This window comes from Andrographis paniculata, unplaced genomic scaffold (genome assembly GCF_009805555.1).
Source record: "Andrographis paniculata isolate CXL003 unplaced genomic scaffold, ASM980555v1 Contig73END, whole genome shotgun sequence".
NCBI lineage: Eukaryota > Viridiplantae > Streptophyta > Magnoliopsida > Lamiales > Acanthaceae > Andrographis > Andrographis paniculata.
The window spans coordinates 1561380-1579880 of NW_026137610.1; the positions used below are offsets into that span (position 1 = coordinate 1561380).

The window sequence follows — 18501 nt, forward strand, 5'->3', positions numbered from 1 at the left end:
CCCTAAGACCATTTACGTAGCGAGTTCCCACAACGACCTTTGTAGAAGCCCATTTGGCGCGATACTTATGCGAAACCGAATTTTCCGGACACTTCGAGTAACAAGGACTGGCCGTGATTGAGGCAATGGGATTCCGTCGCGGAGCGCGGGTTCCTACCAGCGACGACGAAGATGAGACGGCGCTGCTGATGACGGCGCAGAAAAACTCTTATGGCGAAGAAAGGAAGCACCAAAGAAAACGCAAAATGTTGAAGCTTCCGGATGAGGATGACGAGGAGAAGGAAATAGAGGTACGGAAACTGACCGAAGAGAATGCAAGCAAGGAGAATAGGAAAGAGCCTGAATCTCAATCGGAAGGTGAAGATGAACAGGATGAGGCGGATGCGGAAGCACAACCGCTGGGTGAGGTTATTAGGGTTTCCGGTAAAGGGAGGGGGAGGAGGAGCCATTACGCTTCCTTCGAGTACGATGGTCTACAATATGAACTTGTGAGTGGTCTTACTTTCCATTTTGTCTGAAATCTTTATATTATGGTGGACGTGCTATAAGAAATGGATTCTCGTCTTCTTCAAGCGTAATCCAATGATAACGGCTAGAGTTTCTCATTTTTGTTTTTGGGTTAATTATCTAATATTACAATGGAATTTGCACCAATCTCTCCATCCCACTCGTTTGGCGGACTAATCAGTTTTCAGGTGTCTCTGCGTCCCTTTACAAACGAAATTAGTTTTCAGAAGTTTCACTGGATGAAGTTAAATAATTTGTCAATTGGTTGAGCTGGTTCACAGAATTCATATTGTTGTTGATTTCTTTTCTTTTAGGAGGATCCCGTACTTTTAGTTCCTGAGGACGGAAATATGAAGCCTTATGTTGCAATCATTAAGGTAATTCTTGATTTTCAAATGCTAAGTATGAGCCCATTTAAAGAATATGGTATGTGATGATGAATGTATTTATGTGGAGTGTGGTCGTGTGGGCTTGATTTCTCATTTTTCCCCTTCTGTTGGTTATTTCAGGATGCTTGGTTTATGTATTTGATGTAAGCACGCTATTGTTTATGTTGTTATCTTGCATTTATAATTAAATGGGATTAGAGATGAAGGTTTTTTTTTTTCTCCTATTGAGTGTGTGATTCATCAGATTGTTGCAACCATGTGATATTTTTGAGGATGTTTGTTAGTGTGTTTTTGTTCCTAAAAGTAAAGTTGCCATTGTCGTCGGAAGCTTGTGAAATAACTGAATCTTTTCAGAGCTATTAGTTACTTTCAAACTATTGCATTACTATTTATTTATTTATTTGCTAATGGTTCATGTGTTATATTTTTTGAGAATAAGTCTCTTTTTTGTTCAGTTTTCAATGTAACCAAATCCGCCTGACATCAGATATATGGTACATAGTCAATGAATCTTCTTAATTATTATTTCTGTCGCGTGTGGCTAATTAAATATGTATGTAGCACATGTGTACGCTCTGCGCAGACACATTCTGTACGCAGTATGACAGCTTCTAGGATTTTGTTTGCTATTGTGGCGTGTAGCTAATAAAATATGTAGCTCACGTGTAAGCTGTGTGCAGACACACTCTATATACACTATGTACAGCTTCTAGGATTTATGTTTGCTATTTTAAGACAGTAGGACTTGATGAAAGAGCAGTTCCCCTTCCGATAAAACATCTATTTAGCTCATTGGCATACAGCTCATCAAGATTATTATTGAAAATGATTAGTGACTTGGTGCATGATGGTATGCCAGAATAATTAGTAATATATAACTAATATGCAGATATATGTAGAATCCATACATATATGCTTTGCAATATCCTCCCATAAGACATTTGAATCTTGTGATATTTCATTTTTAAGTCTTATTAAAATATTTATACAGTACATTGTTTTTGTTATTAAAACTCTGCAGTATAGAATAGTTCCACTCTGAATCTTCTCCATTTGATGTCATACTACTTAGTTGAATGCTAGAAATACCGAAGGGGGGAACCAAGGGGAAATAGCGAATTTTGCAAACATGTAGGATATATTTTGCCAATAAAATAAATATCATGGAGTATACATGTGGATGTGGGATATCTTTTGCAATTTTCTCTGGACTTGAGTATAGTTGTAAATGGCGAATGTCCAACACTGTTAAGTTTTAATAATTTAATATACACACACATATATATATGCAATTAATATATATTTCTGATATTCTTCATGACCTGTCGCACGGTCAATCAAATATTTCACCTACTCCGTGATCACAATTTAATGTAATATAGGGGAAGGGATCGTCTCCACAGGGATTGTGTGATTCACTCTTTCGTGTTCTAATGCAGTAAATAAAGGGGGATTTTTCTTTTATTATCTAATTAAAATAAAATAACAAAGCAATTAAATTAAAGGGGAACTGACTATCAAGGGGATGTCTGGCTCAAGGGATGATGCAGTTATGGCACTTGTGTTCTATCATTAATTCATATTAAAGTATCAATAAATTGGTTATAGTTATCAACAAGCTCTGACAACCAATTTTTCCTTACAGTGTAGGTAATTAAGGTACGACCGTTAACTACCCCTAATTAAGCAAATAAACCTAGGTGTGCCCATAAGAATATTGCCTAACCGCATTCCAATCTAGAAAAACCCAATTCAAAACAATTACTACCTAAGAGAAACAGTTAGATTTGATTGTCTAACCCCCGGGAAGGAACTATTCAACCCGGTTGTCACCTATTCAAGTGCGAATATAATTACGGATATCCTATTTGAATTGACTTTAGATTATCAGACTAATTTAAATATCGGTACCAAAATATTCAATCAATCTAACAATCACAAACGCTATTCTCAGAATTAGACAAATATTGATAATCAAAAAGAACTTTTATAAAGAAAATAAAAAATCTCCAAAACAAAATAACCAAAACATTATCACCCCTTAAACCAGAAAAGTATCTACTCCATAATTAAATAACAAAGAACAAAAGAGAAATATGAAGTCATAGTGGGAGGGGGAAATCTTCTCTGTCGATTTGCTCTAGCGCGATCTATGAATCTGTCAGTCTCCTACTCCTGTGCGTTTCTGCCCTAGCCGTCCTCCCGCTTTTGAAACGTGTGATCCCTCTTTTTATTTAATGTTTGCCCTAATTATTTTATAGATGGGCTTTTGGGCCTTTAATTAATTTTATTTCTTTTTTTTCTGCCAATTATGTCAAATTTAATATTTGCTCTCTGCACACAGCAAATAAACAATTCGCATATAAATTAGGTAGAATCCAATCAAAATTACCCAATTATCGCATATGATATGAATATAAAACGCATGCGATTTCTAACTATCAATTCTCCCCAAACCTAGATCATGCTTGCCCTCAAGCATAAATTCGAAATAAGCCAAAGAAATCGCAGGCAACTCGATATGACAAGAGGATCCAACACAACCAATTCAATCCGACTTTTAACATATCAAGCCAAGTCAACCTCACAAGATTAAGTGTTTTCTCACATGCTCTCTGAAGGAATTAAATGTATAATTGGCTCAACACTCAGGTAGTGCAACAAAAGATTATCCTATAGGCTTGAGTAAAAATCAAATTTCCCTTACTTAAAATATTCGAATCTAGCATAAAGAATCAAAGGGACTTTCAATAAGGGTTGTAACGGGGCTTATGGTCGGGGTAGGAAAAAGGATATACAAGGGCTTAAATATGTCATAAAAGAACACAATAAGAACAAATCGGCATAAACAATCAAATCCTTACTCTATTCACTACCCAAATTTTAATAATGAAATTAAATAAAGATACTTTATTAAGATAATTATTTTTTTATTTTTTTTTTTGTTTTTTTTTTTTCGTTTTTTTAATTTTTTTATTTATATTTCTTCTTTTTTTTTTGATTTTATTTATTTATTTATATATATATATATACCTACACTACCCACAGTTATTCCTTCATACTATGACTTATTCGTACCCAAAGTTCGTTTCTAACTAGTGCCGAAGAAATAAAGTGCATCACAACATGGACTTAAAGTAATTCTTTCTAACATAGGGTTCAAATCGGAGAAGGCTCAATCGAAAGAATGGTATGAGGCTAAAAAAAAACAGTTTATTATAAAAGAAAAAATAGGCTAAGAAGGCTCAAATGGGCTAACTAGGGGAATATATTGTGCTGGGTAATAAAGAAAGGCTTAATGGGTTACCTAATGCCCTTATCATTTTCAAAACGCAAGACCCGATAGTTGTAAGTTCAACATGCATAATCAATCAAGTTCTAGGTCATCTAATTGAGCACTACAAATCACACGTGAAAATTTTTTTTCCAAAAGCTTGAATATATGCAATTTATTTTCTACTGTGACTTTTGGAACATAGGCTCAAATTTTCACATGGTTCAAACGTCGACTTGACTCAACATATCACCAATCAAATCTCATTAGTCATGCCAAACTAACCTATCACACAAATCACCTTTGACTCACTTCAGACTAATCTCAAAAATATGCGAAAAGACAGCAAATCAGGCATAAAAATAGCATAAAAATCTCTCCCTACACCTAAAGTATGCATATTACATTTGTGTCCCTCCCAACGATATATTACATTTGTGTCCCTCCCAATGATATACTACATTTTCTCAGAAATATAATGTGTGTAGATGTGAGGTTCTGCCCTGTGGCATTGACATGTTATCTTAGCTTTATAATTATATTTCATTTGGCTTCTGATGGCATGCAGGACATCATTCAAAACAAAAAAGGGGATATAATGGTTACTGGACAGTGGTTCTATCGTCCAGAGGAGGCAGAAAAAAAAGGAGGTGGGAATTGGAAACCACGTGATACTAGGGAGCTTTTCTATAGTTTCCATAGAGATGAAGTCCCTGCAGAATCTGTAATGCACAAGTGTGTGGTGCACTTCATACCCAGAAATAAGCAGATTCCAGGACGCAAACAGCACCCTGGTTTCTTTGTGCAAAAAGTATATGATACTGAGCAGAAGAAACTGTTTAAGTTAACAGATAAAGACTATGAAGAAGACAAACAGCACGAGCTCAATATTCTTGTTGAGAAGACTCTTTCACGACTTGGAGGCCTTCCTGACCTTGAGCCTGATCCTGTTGTTGCCGATCATGAAGATGATATAAAGAATAAACGGCTTTCCAGGAAAAAGAACTTTCCACATTTGGATGTTTCCAAAGATGAGGAAGTACTTGATAGACCTCCCTCACTTAAAGCAGAAACCCCTGGGGGTGTTTGTGCTGGGGCAACTGAATATTATACCATTCTTTCAAAATTAAATCTTTTGACTGGGGAGACGCAGCGTGACAAGTGGTTGGAAAAGCTTCTTCAATCAGTACAGTTCATATGTACTCCTAAGCAGAATAATGAGGAAGAGAAGTGTGAAAACAAGAATAATGGGTCAAACTGCAAAAATGAAATTCATGATAAAAGTGCAGATGTAAGTCCTCTAAGCTTTTGTGAAATTTTCTGCACCAATTTATAGAATAGTTTCTAGATCTCGATTGATGCCTTCTGTGTACATTTTCTAGCACGGCCCGTGCTTTAAATGGCCAGATGCAGCTGTTCCAGCAGTTGTTGCTCTTGAGAAAGCTGCTCATCAAATGCTGTTGGCTGATTATCAGAAGTACAACCAAAAGATGCGGCAATTAACCTTTAATCTGAAGGTAGCCAATGTTGTTTTTAAATATGTGATTTATGTTCTGGCAGAATCATACTTCACTGGATATTTAATGCCAGGAGGTAGTACTGGCAGAAGTAATGGTGATTGTGTGTCTCTATTCCTGACACTTGCTTCTTAGTTGCACAATGTGGTTATTGTTTTTATTTCCTTTCTTTCTGCTAGTATTTTTCTGTTCTCTATATCTATGGTTACCTTGGTATTCCATGACAGGGGAACACTTTATTGGCACGACGTCTCCTGAATCAGGAGTTGGAATCTGCTCGGATACTTAATATGTTGCCAAATGAATTAAAGGTCTGGCCTAGGATAATAATCATCCGCATATTTGATCTTGTAATTTTTATGGGATGTTTTGCTCTGGCTTTTGTGGCTTCTATGCCAATACCATAGTTAGCCACTCAGTTCAAAATTCAAACAGTAAGTGAAATTTAATTTCTTCTAAACTTAGCTTTTCATTTTGAGCATCTTTTAGCCAAAGAACTGAACTATTTTATCCGGTATGACTCAATTTGTTAGACCGTAAGTAATGAATTATGGGTAAATCAGTTGAACATATATTATCTTCTGATAACAAACTGGAGGTTACAATTCCTGTTGCATTTCCTTTGTACATAATTTGTTTACGGTGGGTTCAGCTGAGGGTATTCTTTTCCTACTGTTTTTTGGAAGGTCTTCTGCCTGCATTCATGTTGCATTTAGTATAGGTAGGAATTTGCTCCAAAACTACATCAGATATCAGTTGAAGCTTTTCCTTCACACATCATTTTCCTCCACAGAGTGGTTTAACAGCCGAGGAATTAGCTACCAGGGAACCAGAGGAGGCACGCCGTGTGCAGGTTGCTCACCCCATGCTTTGTTTTTCTTATTTTGATAGACAAATTACAGAATAGAAACAGACCCTATCCTGCCATTTTGTATTTGGACTTTCCATATTCTAGGTGGTTTATTCACTCGTATATATTGTGGCCAGATGACTGATGCTCGTTGTAAGAGGTGCATGAAGAAACAAGTTGGCTTGACAGACATCATCCAAACTGGACATGGTGACCGATACCAGGTTCTTGATCAAAGCATACACTAAGATAATCAAAGCACAATTCACTATATTCCATGTATAAATCATTCAATCATCTATAATAACCATCTCTTACCGTGCTGAACTCTCTCAGCTAGAATGCGTGGCTTGTGGCAACTCTTGGTATGCCTCTAGAGACGATGCTGCCACACTAACCATAGAAGAGCCAAAATCCAGCATCCCAGTCAGCACTACTCCACTGACGACCGCCAAGTTTGAAGATGTAAAAAATTTAGTGAATCCCGGGAAACCTGTGAAGGGTCCGGCAGATGCACTGAAGATAAAAACTGAAGCACCCATGCCAGCAGTAGAGACACAAAGACCATTCCAGAAAACTGAGCCTAAAGAAAGCCCTGATACCAGTAAGGTCGAATAGCACATGCTGTGGCATTCCATGCTTGTAAATAAGCTAGCTGCACCATAGAACATATTCTGGTAATCCACCCAATCTTTACAGATCCCATATAACTGAACTGTTTCCTAACTATTCTTTCTAAAAAAGAATAAAGGGGGAAAGATAAAAAGAGTGATTTTTGGACTTGGTATGACATTGCAATGGAATATGCAGGTTTCATCAAGATTTTAGTTTATCATGCTGATGTTTTTCATTTTACACTGATTACCAAACTATCAATTTGTTCCTACTAGAGTTGTTACCGAGCCAAACGTTTCCGAACAGGGCCTCATGTCCGATCGTTAAACATTTGAACTCATTCATATTGTTCGAGTTCGGTTTCGTTAAGCAATTTTATTGTTTGGGTTTGTGTTCATGTTGGCTCGAATAAGCTTGTTTGAGTTCGTTTGATATGCATGCTATTTTAAATTTTTTTAAAAAAATTAATATATAGAATATTTTATTTATTTATAATTTAATATATTTATATTTTAACAAAGGTTGGGCTGCGATTGTTAACAAAAATAAGCTTAAACCAAACTAAGTTCATGCAATGCCGGCTTGGTGTGTTTAATGGCTCTATTTATTACTTTCTTTGTGTGGCCAAAATTATTTACACAGTTTACATCACTGCATTTCTTTGTTTTGTTTGACCAAAAATGCCTAAAGATTTATGCTGTAGTGGGAAATTAACTGTTGTTGGTTATTGAATTTGAAGGGTAACATATGATATGGGTAGCAAGCAGATTAAAGAGTACTTGCATTGAGTACACTACAGTAGCATTGCAGGACACAAGCAAGACTGGTGTTGTTGCATGAAGTGTCCTTTTTATGTATTTATGCCTTACATTGGATGTATCAAAATCAAATACAAAAATTAAAGATAGAAATGGCACCAACAAACCATCCCTTAGCAGATTTAAGGATAATAGTACTATTATAAACAAAAAATAAAATAAAATTACTCCCTTATAAAATGTACAGTTGAATCTGTTTGAATGCAAAATTGGAAAAATAAATAGTTGAAATGGAGGGATCTTAGATGCATATTTCCCTCCCAAAGGCTGAAAGAATCCCAATTCTACATTAAATGCTGCTGCATTGTGTTTGTGTGTTTGTGGTCATCAAATTAAATGTAAAGATTCCTTTCTAATAATATTATATTTGCCAGTAAATAATGAAATATTAAATACTGATTAGGGGGCAGTTGCCAAGAACCCTAAATCTGCACTCCCAACAGCATAATAAGATAATATTATATCTCTGCAATGATTCTCTGCTTAATCAATTAATTATCATTGGTACCTCACCCCACCCCATCTAGTAATCTGAAATCCTCTGAATATGATAATGAAGCCCGGAAAGTCCTCAGCTGACCAAAACGGCGTCGTTGAAGATGGTCTCCATTGTTAAAAAAAAATCACACAAAGAAAGAAGCACAGCACAGCTGGCTGGGAAAACATCAACATTTGATGAGGGAAGTCAGTCAGTCAAAGGAGCTGCCTTATTTACTGGACAAAATCAGAGTGTGTTGGCAGCTCCCTGTCTCTCATTTTTTCCAGCGCTCATGTGAATGAGAGAGTAAGATCCGTTGATCTCAATCCTACCCCACCCCAAAACTTTTAAAATAATAATAATTATTCAAAATTATAATTATATATATATAGGCATGCATGCTCTCTCATCTTTTTTGTGCTTATCATTTTAACTTTAGTGCTGGTGGGCTGGTCTTCAGTGTTTCCTTCTCATTTTAATCTTCTCCACTGCTTTTCTTGCTGCTTTTGAGAAAAAAAAAAAAAAAAAATTCCAAGTGCTGATTAAAATCTGCCGATAGTGTGCTGTGCAGTGAGCTCTCCTCTTAGGCCAGTGGGGTTTTAAACTGAATATATCTGAACAGGAGATGGATTTGCGCCGACAGACAAGCCTTTGAGCTCAAGGGAAGAAAGAAGCAACAAATGATTGTTTCCTATTCTTTGGTTTCACTTTTCTGAGATCTGAACTGAAATGGGGTATGTGTATTTCTCCATGGAACCTCTTCTCTTTTTCTATCGGAATGAAAGTTTGGTTGGATAAACATGTTTTCTTTCATTGTTGGAAAGTTGTAGTGTAAACTGGATCCATAGTCCAAGAATTTGTTGTTTGCATTGTGGTGTAAGAGTTTGAAATCCTTCTTGGAATTATAGAGATTCTTTGTTTTAGATGTAATATTAGATTTGCTTCTCATTACCATTACCATTTTCTTTGGTTGCTGTGGAGAACTCTGATATGGGTATGGCCTTTTCTTTTGTTTTGATTTCAGTGTTGATTTCTTTTAGATCTGATTTGTGCTTTCTGAGGACTATTTCTAATGCCTAATAATAACATTTGCAATTGCCCATGAATTCGTGTGAAAGGAACTGTAGTTTGTCATTTGTAGTTAGTTCAAACTGGTTATATATACTAATGTGTTTCTCCATTTGATTTTACTCAAGGAGGAAGATCCAACAATGTCTGTAGAGTGACTAAACATGGAATTAGACTTCGACAAGTACTGCATTGTGGATGGAAGTCCTACAACAGTTCTTCCAGCTCCTCGTCGTCGATCGAAAGTTGCTACCGGAAGACCAAATCCAAAGCCCGCCTGCGGAAACTATACATCGAACTGTGATGAAAACTACGTCGGGATTAACTACAATCGTTACCGTAGTGCATCCTGCCGAGATGCTCGATCCCGAAGATCCACTCGGGAAGTCGGCAGTGAAAGGCCAAAGCGCGGTTCGGTTTATAAGAGCTCCAAAGAAGTGATGCACCTGAGGAAAGATGATGCAGTTCTTGGAAGGAAGAAGATCGAGCTGTCACGCGGGAGCGCGTCTGCTTTGTCGTTCGGAATTATCGATTCATTGTGCAGTTCGGATGAAGATAGTTCAGTTGTTGATCGAAACAGGTCTTCGGTGATGTCCCTGTCCGAACAAAGCACAAGTTCTTTCTGCGAAAGCCAGGTAGAATTGTCCACCCGAGATTCAACAAGCTATCATTTTCCTCAAAGAATCCCGAGGAGAAGCAGTACTCAATCCTCGGATAAAAGAGAGAAACGGCTCACAGATTGCCGGTCTGTTCAGGATGTCATTCGTGTCGCTGAATCTAATATCGACATCTTGAAAGAAAGAGATCCAGCTGCCAATCTACACAAATCGTTATCGGCCAAGCTAGGTTTGCCCCATTCGCCTACACATTCCGAAACTGATGTCTCTAAAACCGGCAATCCGAAGGTTCGTTTAAATCCTGCCAGAAAAGCCTTTGATCCTTTCATGAAGTCCAAATCTCATCGAAGCCCGTTGAGTTCCGTCAATGAAGCTGAATCAGAAACTGTAAACGAGCTACATCACACGAAGAAAGAGAATTCTAGTTCAGTTGCTCCGAGCTCTCCAGCGCATCTTCATGGAATCCTCAAGTTGGAGAAGATACATGGGGCGCTGGTTTTTGAATTCTCAGTGAAGTCACTCGGAGATGTTTACATAGCCAAGATGTGGAGCGCAGGTGATGCTCTAAAATGGATCTACACTTTCCATTCACTTCATCTGCGAAGAAAGAGCAATGCTAGCGGATGGGGACTAAAAGACAACAATAGAGAACCAGCTATGGTCGGGCAGATGAACGTGTCATGCTATCAGTGTAAAGAATTGAACAGAGATCGAACCTTGGATGACTCCATGGTGACAGAGTTTGTGTTATACGATACTGCGCACTCGACTAATCCCCATAAAGACAGTGCTAGTTGTTCCCCCAATGTCAGTAAAGTATCTCCAGTTCCAGATGAGCCTTCGTCTTGTGAACAGAATGAAGTATCAGCCAAGACAAATAGAGGGCAGTTTTTGAAGAATGAATCATCATCTTCTTCTTCTCAGCTTCTGGCAGCAACCGAATTGCAACCAGAGCTAGAAGTTGCAGCAATGGTTGTGCAAATCCCTTTAATAAAGAGGCCTAGTTTGAAATTTAGGAGTGGCGAGCTTGATCTTCATTGCGCAGACAATGATACTTATTCTGAGAGGATGAGTCCAGGAAAGATACATGTGGTGATCCCGGATGGAAATCACAGCCGGCCAAGTACTACAGAGACCTGTGGAACTTCACCATTACTAGATAGATGGAGATTAGGCGGAGGATGCGGCTGCGGTGGCTGGGATATGGCATGCCCTCTCCATGTTTTTGGCAATCCAAGTTTTGAATTCACTGAGGGCTTCCACCAGATAGACAATCAGAGCCCTGCCCAGCTCTTTGTTCAGGTATTTTTCAATCTCACGCCGAATTCATTTCCTTTGACAATCACTCAACCGATGTCTGAAAATTTGGCATTGTGTCCTTACAGGGAAGGAAAGATAATGTGCCGGCATTCAGCATGAGTGCAGTGGAAGGCGGGAAGTATAAAGTTGATTTCCACGCTCAGTTATCCTCCTTGCAAGCCTTTGCCATCTGTATTGCCATTTTTCATGCTGCAGAAACATCTCCCGCTTTCAGGAATGAAAGATGCAGAGAGCTACTGCAAAGTGATTCCCTGAGAGTGTTTGCTGACGAGGAAGTCAAAAGATTCGTAGAAGACATAGGAGAGGAAATGAAATTCACAGCTAACAAAAAGATGGGTGAAGTGTTACCGAATTTTGTACTGAATCCGCCATTCTCCCCAATTGCTCGAGTATAGTTTAGAATCCCCTCCAGAAAAGTGAAGAGCAGTGCATATTCCATTGGACATGATTGGAGAGTTGAAGAGCAACCAGAATCCATGGCAAACCAAACATCCATGAGCTGAAGATTTGAGCTCTTTCACTGCAAAAAAGAAATCCCATTTCTGTAATAGTTACCATAAATGTTAGGGAGGGATAGTGATTATCTTGGACTGTGATTGTCTCAGGCAATCTATTCTTTTTGTGATCCGATTTGTGCCCAAGGGAAGCTTTACCTGGAGGCTCAATCCTAGGCACGCCTTGTATCTATGGTAATAAATGACAATCACCATCCATGCTTTTTTTTCCTTTGCACATCAGTGTCTTAAAACGTATTGTTTGCGACAAAATGGACATACATGTGTGTGTGTGCGAACACGCATAAGTATGACGAACACATATATTAATACATATCAATGATGCAGGTTGTGATAATTTTGCTCTTCCAAAACAATAGAGTATCAAACATATCAGCAGCCTTTGCAAGATGAGGATGCCTGTGGAGTATGAACTATCATCTGATTTGAATTACATGTTTTCCAAATAAGGCTACCAGTACCTTTGGTAAAAGCAATTTGAGTATCTATAACCCAAAGGAGGCTGGCCTTATTGCAATAATCTGCACACATCTTTCTCCAGTGTTACTGCCTTTTTCTGGGAGTTCTAGCTGTGGAACTGCTTGCTGTGGCTTTCTTAGAAACTGGGGAGCAGGAAATGGCAATGAGATATTTTAAAATGTAAAGAGAGGAGAATATATTAATGCACGTGAAATTTGTAAAGGATTTGAAGGGGTCTGTACTTGGGATCTTGGAGGAGCTCTTGCTTGGAGAAGACAATGATGGTCCTGAGGGTGAGTGGCTCTGTTTCCTAGGTGGTCTTGGAAATTTAGAATCCGCAGTGGGTTTAGACACAGCATCAGATCTGCAGATGATATGCTTAAGTGAATATACTAACAAATGTAAGAGGACCTGATACTTCAGTCAAATAATATAAGTTATACAATTTTAAAGCAATAAAGGCCATGAACAACACATTAACATAAGAAGGGAACTGATAATGGAGAGCAATATGTGTGCATATTTGATACATATGAATAGCAGTAGAATGGCTCAAACCTGAAAAGCGATAACCCCAACTTTTTGCTTGGGTGCGACGGATAGGCAACAAAGTAATAGAACTAAATGTATTTGAGGCATCTATTCCAAGAAACAAGAAATATGGAACAAAATAAATGGCGAAAAACTCACTTATCAGTGCTCTCTGCAGTTGGCTTTGCTGTCTCTGGAAAAAGGGTGTATTCCACAATACTGTTAATCGAACCATCAGTTTCTGTGGCCATAGAGAGTACCCCATCGGATATATCACTAAGTCTCTCTTCAGAATCAGGATCTCCAAACCCCAAAAGCTCTATATCCTCACTATGACTTTTATCTCCATGTGACGAACCTACAATCAATCCAGGGTCTTCTGAAAATTTTTTACCACCACCAGTAATAGCAAGTCTTGATTGTAGAAAGAATTCTTTGTGGTGCTTAAAATCATCAACTGATTGTTGAGAACCAGTCTCAGAATGCTTATCACTGTACTCGGAGCTATTATCAGAAACAGCTTTCTCTGATGGGCTTTTTCCTCGTGGAAGTCTTTGGATTTTTCTTGTTGTTCCCACAGAGTGTATTCTTGAAGAGGCAGACCCATACATTGGTGAATTTATACCATGCCTTTCACTGCTTCCATTTGTTTTCGCCAGCCTTAAGCTAGCAATTTCTTCATCCTTCTTTGCAACAACATCTTTTAGAGAAGCTACCTGTTAGAATAGTACAAGTCAGCTTCAGGTTGTTTTCTTCAAATGGTAAGTGTCAGTGACACAATCATAACCTGTTCCATGAGTTCACGGACTCCCCTACCCTCCTTATTACTTCGTGCAGCACCCAACTCCACACCAGAGACCCTCTCAGCAAACTTGAGGGTACTTGTAGTCTCTGAGTAGGACTCTACATCCGGATTGAGTTGTACAAACATAAGAGTCTTTGCTTGACCGCCTGCAATGGAAGCCAAGGCACAGAACTTGAGGATTTGTATGACAAGAAGGAGCACAGGGAAGAATAGGTTCAATTCATGGAATAAATCATAATGAAAACAATGGAAGAATCTTGAAAAATGCCTCCACTCAGGTGTGTAATCATTGCCTGAGCACTCAATCATGCTCTGATTACCTAAGGAACTTTGTAGAACTTGGGTCAATTTGCTATTTCTGTATGGCACATGAGGACTTTTTTGTGCCAGTGCAAAGATCACATCTCCCAAAGCTGACAAGGACTTGTTAATGTGTTGTGCTTCTCGCAATCTGTCACCTGTTGCTTCAGAGCGATCAACTCTTTCGCTACCAGCCAAATCGACTAGATGCAGACAACCTCGCAAAATGGATTGAGTCTCCAAATCCATCCCACGAACATGAACAGTGAGGATACTGTCTCATAAAAGGGTAAAGTGAAACTTAGATTATTCATACATCGACAAAAAAGAGGATGATAGCCAATTGACATTATACTGCCCAACCTGTGAGACCTGCTGCTTCTTTCATTCAAAGCAGTAGCACCTGTAGCCCGATTTGTTAATCCAATATTCATCAATTCCAATACATCTGCGGTTGAGTTAACTGGGTGCAAGCTAGCATCAGGTACAGCTAACCCATGGGGTTGTGAAGTGTTCCATATCCCAAGTGTGTGCAAGTAAGTCAAAGGAAACAATGAGGTGCATCCAAATATAAAACACAACCAATGTACATGACATGGAAGCTTGGCCAACTCCAGGATGAAACATTCAAACATAAATATTGTTGCTGAGGAACTTAAGCCAGATAATGCATGGTACATCGAACATCAGATTGAAAAAATAAAAATAAAAAAAATCAAAGGATATTTCTTGTGAGAGCTGCCATAGCGAAGCAAGTCACGCACTTGTTCATTATATATTTCAACCATTTGGACACCAATATCATATGCAATGGAGCTATGTCTCTTTTGGGAGATATTGAAGAGATCATTCAGAGCCCTATAGTTGACTCCCCAATCTACAGTTGATGCTGCACTGGGTCCAGACTGAACAATTAATAGAATGAGCATTATACATCCTAAATCCGGTAGCAGAAGTACTTAAATAATATCAAAACTATTGTCTCACCATTGTGTAAGTTTTTCCAGAACCGGTTTGACCATAAGCAAGTATGCAAACATTATACCCATCAAGAACAGACCTGATCAACGGTTGGGTGTCTTGAAATACCTCCTCTGAGAAAAGGACATCAATAAACATGAAGAAATACCACACGCAGATTGCAAATATGAAGGACATCAAAATTGGCAGTAGTTACTAAAAATTCAATCAAGTTAGAACCTTGAGTAGCTGCTGGACTAAAGACCTTGTTGAATTTGAAAAGACGATGACTATCTTTTCCTGGTTTTGAGGGGTTTATAACAACCAACTCTCCATTATCGCCGATATACTGTATAGTTGTTTGTTTTGCATTTTGACCGGGTAAGAATGGCCTTATGCGACAATAAACTCTAATGTTTCCTAGCAAAAATGAGCGAAGATGAATGAGAAAATTTAATGTTCCAGTTAAACGCCTGTCATCTGGGAAATTATTCACCTTTCAAATCTTGAACCTCATTGTACAGCTTTCGATTTTCTTCAAGCACACTGTGATAATTTTGAGCAGCATCAATCAAGCCTTTGAGGTTTAAGCCTGATAAATCCCAATAAATGATATATAAGAAAATACTTAAATGTAAATTTCAGAAGTTCAAACGAAGGACAGAAAATTCCAATATGTTCATACCAAAATGATAAAATTCTTCAGCATAGGTATTCTTCATCTTGAAGACTTCCTGCTTTACGAACTCAGAGGCCAACTTTAACTCCTAAACAAGTTGAAAAGATAAACCATCGAGTTTGATGAACATAATTTAGATGTAAAGTTTCACATCTGTAGCACCTGAATTGATCCCAATTGAGAATCTACAGAGTGCCTGTATCCCTGTTCCTTTCTTTTCCATCCCAAATATTTTGATTCTGAGAAATCCTCCATCTCTTTTATTTTCTTCCTTGAATTATTCAACAAGCACTCAAGTTCCAGTATTTTCTTCTCTAGCTTATCCTTAGTTTCATCAGCCTTGGATTTCAATTTCAAGATATTCTCTTCATATGACTTTTTGGCTGATGTAAACTCTTCACTTAGCAATACAATATTTCTCTCACAGCTCTCCTTTTCTTTTTCCAATCTACTCAAATTCTGCTCCTCAAGCTTCTTCTTTTCTTCAATCTTCGTCTTTTCAATCTATCATGTTGATGTCAACAGTGAGGACTCAAAAAACACAAAAACATTTCAAGGAAATCTAATAGAAAGCCCCTCCTTATAAGAAACATCAAGTATGGTGATGAAGAAAAACATGATTTTTTTTATGGTTTTTCATATGTTCACTTCTTCAGAAATTTATATGATGGGTAGCATTGGTTTGACATTAGTGAATACAACACTAATCCGGCTGCCATATTATAGATTAACTTCAAAACACTTAGCAGTACCACAGTAAAGAAACAACTTCCAAAAAACCTAACTGAATTAAATAAAAACTGGCTTTACAAAATATGCATATTTTGAACTGATTTAATTGGAACAGAAATATTTTGGACATAACACTAAAATTTCAATAACTGAAGTAAAATCACATACTATTATGATGTAAATTTAAATAATTCACCTTGATCTGTTGAAGTTGGTTCAAGACAACCTGCACAGATAAAAGTTATTATGATGAAAAAAAAAGTAGAGCAAATATAGGTGCCCTTTCACAGTCCACATTTCCACATCACAATAACCGTTATCATACCTCATTCTCTTCAGCTATTCCAGCAGCAAGGGTTTCTAATGCTTTAATTTGTAAAAGATATATGTCCTCACGTGATTTGTACAGATTGTTTTGCTGCAATAATATAATAGCATAAAAGTCAACAGAGGTCACATCTGGAAGTAGGAAATTGCATTTATCAATTGAAATGCTTTACCTTCTTCATATTATCTGCCTGTTTTGAATTTCTCTGCTCAATTTCTTGCACCAATAACTTCAGCACTGATGCGACATGCTAAAAAAAAATCACAACAATTCAAATCAGCTAATTAAGATAAGACAATAGAATGAAATATATCAGCAACACAATAATCTTATTGTTACATACCTGAGGAATATCCTCATTCTTTTTCTCAATGCTTTCATCAAGAATCTTATTTACAGCGATGAAAAGGGACTTTGAATTGATTTTCTGCATAGATTGAAGGCTTAGAGCAGTAAAATTCAGGGCCAAGAAAATGATCAATGAATTTTTATACCCTTTTCTTCCCTAATCATGAGGAACTAAAGACAGTTACCTCTAAGTTACCCAATTTCATCAATTGTGAAATTATGGCAGAAATTTCTTCATGATTTCCACGTTTAGATTGAGTGCCATTATGAACCACACCTCGGCCATCCATCACCCTATTTTCACCCATGTGTACTTCTGACCATGCATCCATGGTGAAATTGGGGAGTGCAAGCAAAGTCGAAAACTTTGCACCACACTGAAAATTGAAATTTTGTATAGATGCATTACCAAGTAATTATTAGGATGCACAAAATGAAATTAAAAATTGGAAGCAATAAAGCATTAATTCAAACATCTTATTATATAATGCTTTATACATAATATAAAGGAAGATAATTAAATTAAAAATGTCTTTTTTTTTTACTCTTCCAACTTCTTAATTTCATAATAAACTTTTTGGTCCGCTCATCTGAAATCATCATTCACCACTAACCACAATAAATCATTTTCCAGCTCCCCACATTTTGATCAGCATGGATTTGGAACTCCTACCAATTAGTGAGACTTAGTAATATTTAAATAAAAAAGCAGCAATTCTGAAACGCGAGCAGATCTACAATGCCAGTTGCAGAATCTACACAGCAAGTAGTAAAGACGCCACCATAACTATACGACACTTACCTTCAATGAAGAGGACCACAATGTAATTATACTGAATCAAATCATCAATCGAACTTAAGAGATATGGTAGAAGTGATCTGAACCACAAAGTACAAAATTAACGAGGATCACATTTGTTAAACGAATCATTCACAGCCGCATTGTTCCAGAATCTAAACCAATCTACTATGTCCACTCAAAAAAATTATTAAAAAAATAAAAAATGCTGAGATTCAAAGAGATCAATCAAGGTGACATTGAACGAAATATAAACAAGACCCCATGAAAATCCCAAAAAACAAGAAAATAGTACACTTACCTAAGGATTTTCCCCAAGCCCGATTAAACAATCATGCATCAGACCATGGGTAACTCCAACTATCGACAGAGATCAAAATTCAACACCCAATACTGTTCTTCTCCCTAATTATCACCAAACCAGTCTCCGTTTTTTTCCGAGGTTTTGGGAAATGGGAAAACCCACAAAAAAAAACAGCTCGCCAACCAATGGGAAAGTTGCCTTTTTGGGGAAGCAAAGCCAAAACGTAACTGGCGATTTGTGAAACTGGATTCGGAATTTACCATTTTGCAGGCGAAAAGTTGTTGTTTT

The 18501-nt window shown here is 37.5% G+C and overlaps 3 protein-coding genes across 9 annotated transcripts; 2 read left to right on the forward strand and 1 right to left on the reverse strand.

The window, feature by feature from the left end:
• Positions 1 to 25: 25 nt before the first annotated feature.
• On the forward strand, positions 26 to 7357 carry LOC127265718 (uncharacterized). The gene is made up of 8 exons (XM_051295674.1): positions 26 to 488; positions 822 to 884; positions 4739 to 5461; positions 5553 to 5687; positions 5915 to 5998; positions 6481 to 6540; positions 6675 to 6761; positions 6874 to 7357. The coding sequence occupies exons 1-8, from the start codon at positions 126 to 128 to the stop codon at positions 7153 to 7155; spliced, it is 1797 nt and encodes a 598-aa protein (XP_051151631.1). The 5' UTR covers positions 26 to 125; the 3' UTR covers positions 7156 to 7357.
• A 1150-nt stretch (positions 7358 to 8507) lies between these two features.
• On the forward strand, positions 8508 to 11848 carry LOC127265541 (uncharacterized). 2 transcript variants are annotated; one of them, XM_051295370.1, is made up of 4 exons: positions 8508 to 8754; positions 9008 to 9182; positions 9645 to 11435; positions 11519 to 11848. In XM_051295370.1, the coding sequence occupies exons 3-4, from the start codon at positions 9681 to 9683 to the stop codon at positions 11846 to 11848; spliced, it is 2085 nt and encodes a 694-aa protein (XP_051151327.1). In that variant the 5' UTR covers positions 8508 to 8754; positions 9008 to 9182; positions 9645 to 9680. The 2 variants fall into 2 exon arrangements, with proteins under 2 accessions (XP_051151327.1, XP_051151328.1); XM_051295371.1 differs by having other exon boundaries at positions 9071 to 9182.
• LOC127265540 (kinesin-like protein KIN-14J) lies at positions 11516 to 18493 on the reverse strand. 6 transcript variants are annotated; one of them, XR_007841978.1, is made up of 19 exons: positions 18211 to 18493; positions 17296 to 17487; positions 17106 to 17189; positions 16935 to 17012; positions 16760 to 16852; positions 16631 to 16660; positions 15865 to 16206; positions 15709 to 15790; positions 15520 to 15615; positions 15264 to 15443; positions 15051 to 15157; positions 14789 to 14968; positions 14427 to 14590; positions 14084 to 14337; positions 13746 to 13909; positions 13118 to 13674; positions 12670 to 12791; positions 12430 to 12570; positions 11516 to 11973 (listed from the first exon to the last, which is right to left on the reverse strand). XR_007841978.1 is itself a non-coding variant. In XM_051295367.1 (18 exons), the coding sequence occupies exons 2-18, from the start codon at positions 17440 to 17442 to the stop codon at positions 12512 to 12514; spliced, it is 2739 nt and encodes a 912-aa protein (XP_051151324.1). In that variant the 5' UTR covers positions 17443 to 17487; positions 18211 to 18493; the 3' UTR covers positions 11516 to 12511. The 6 variants fall into 6 exon arrangements, 3 of the variants coding, with proteins under 3 accessions (XP_051151324.1, XP_051151326.1, XP_051151325.1); XR_007841980.1 differs by having other exon boundaries at positions 11516 to 11704; positions 11802 to 12570; XR_007841979.1 differs by having other exon boundaries at positions 11516 to 11717; positions 11802 to 12570.
• Between the last annotated feature and the right edge of the window lie 8 nt (positions 18494 to 18501).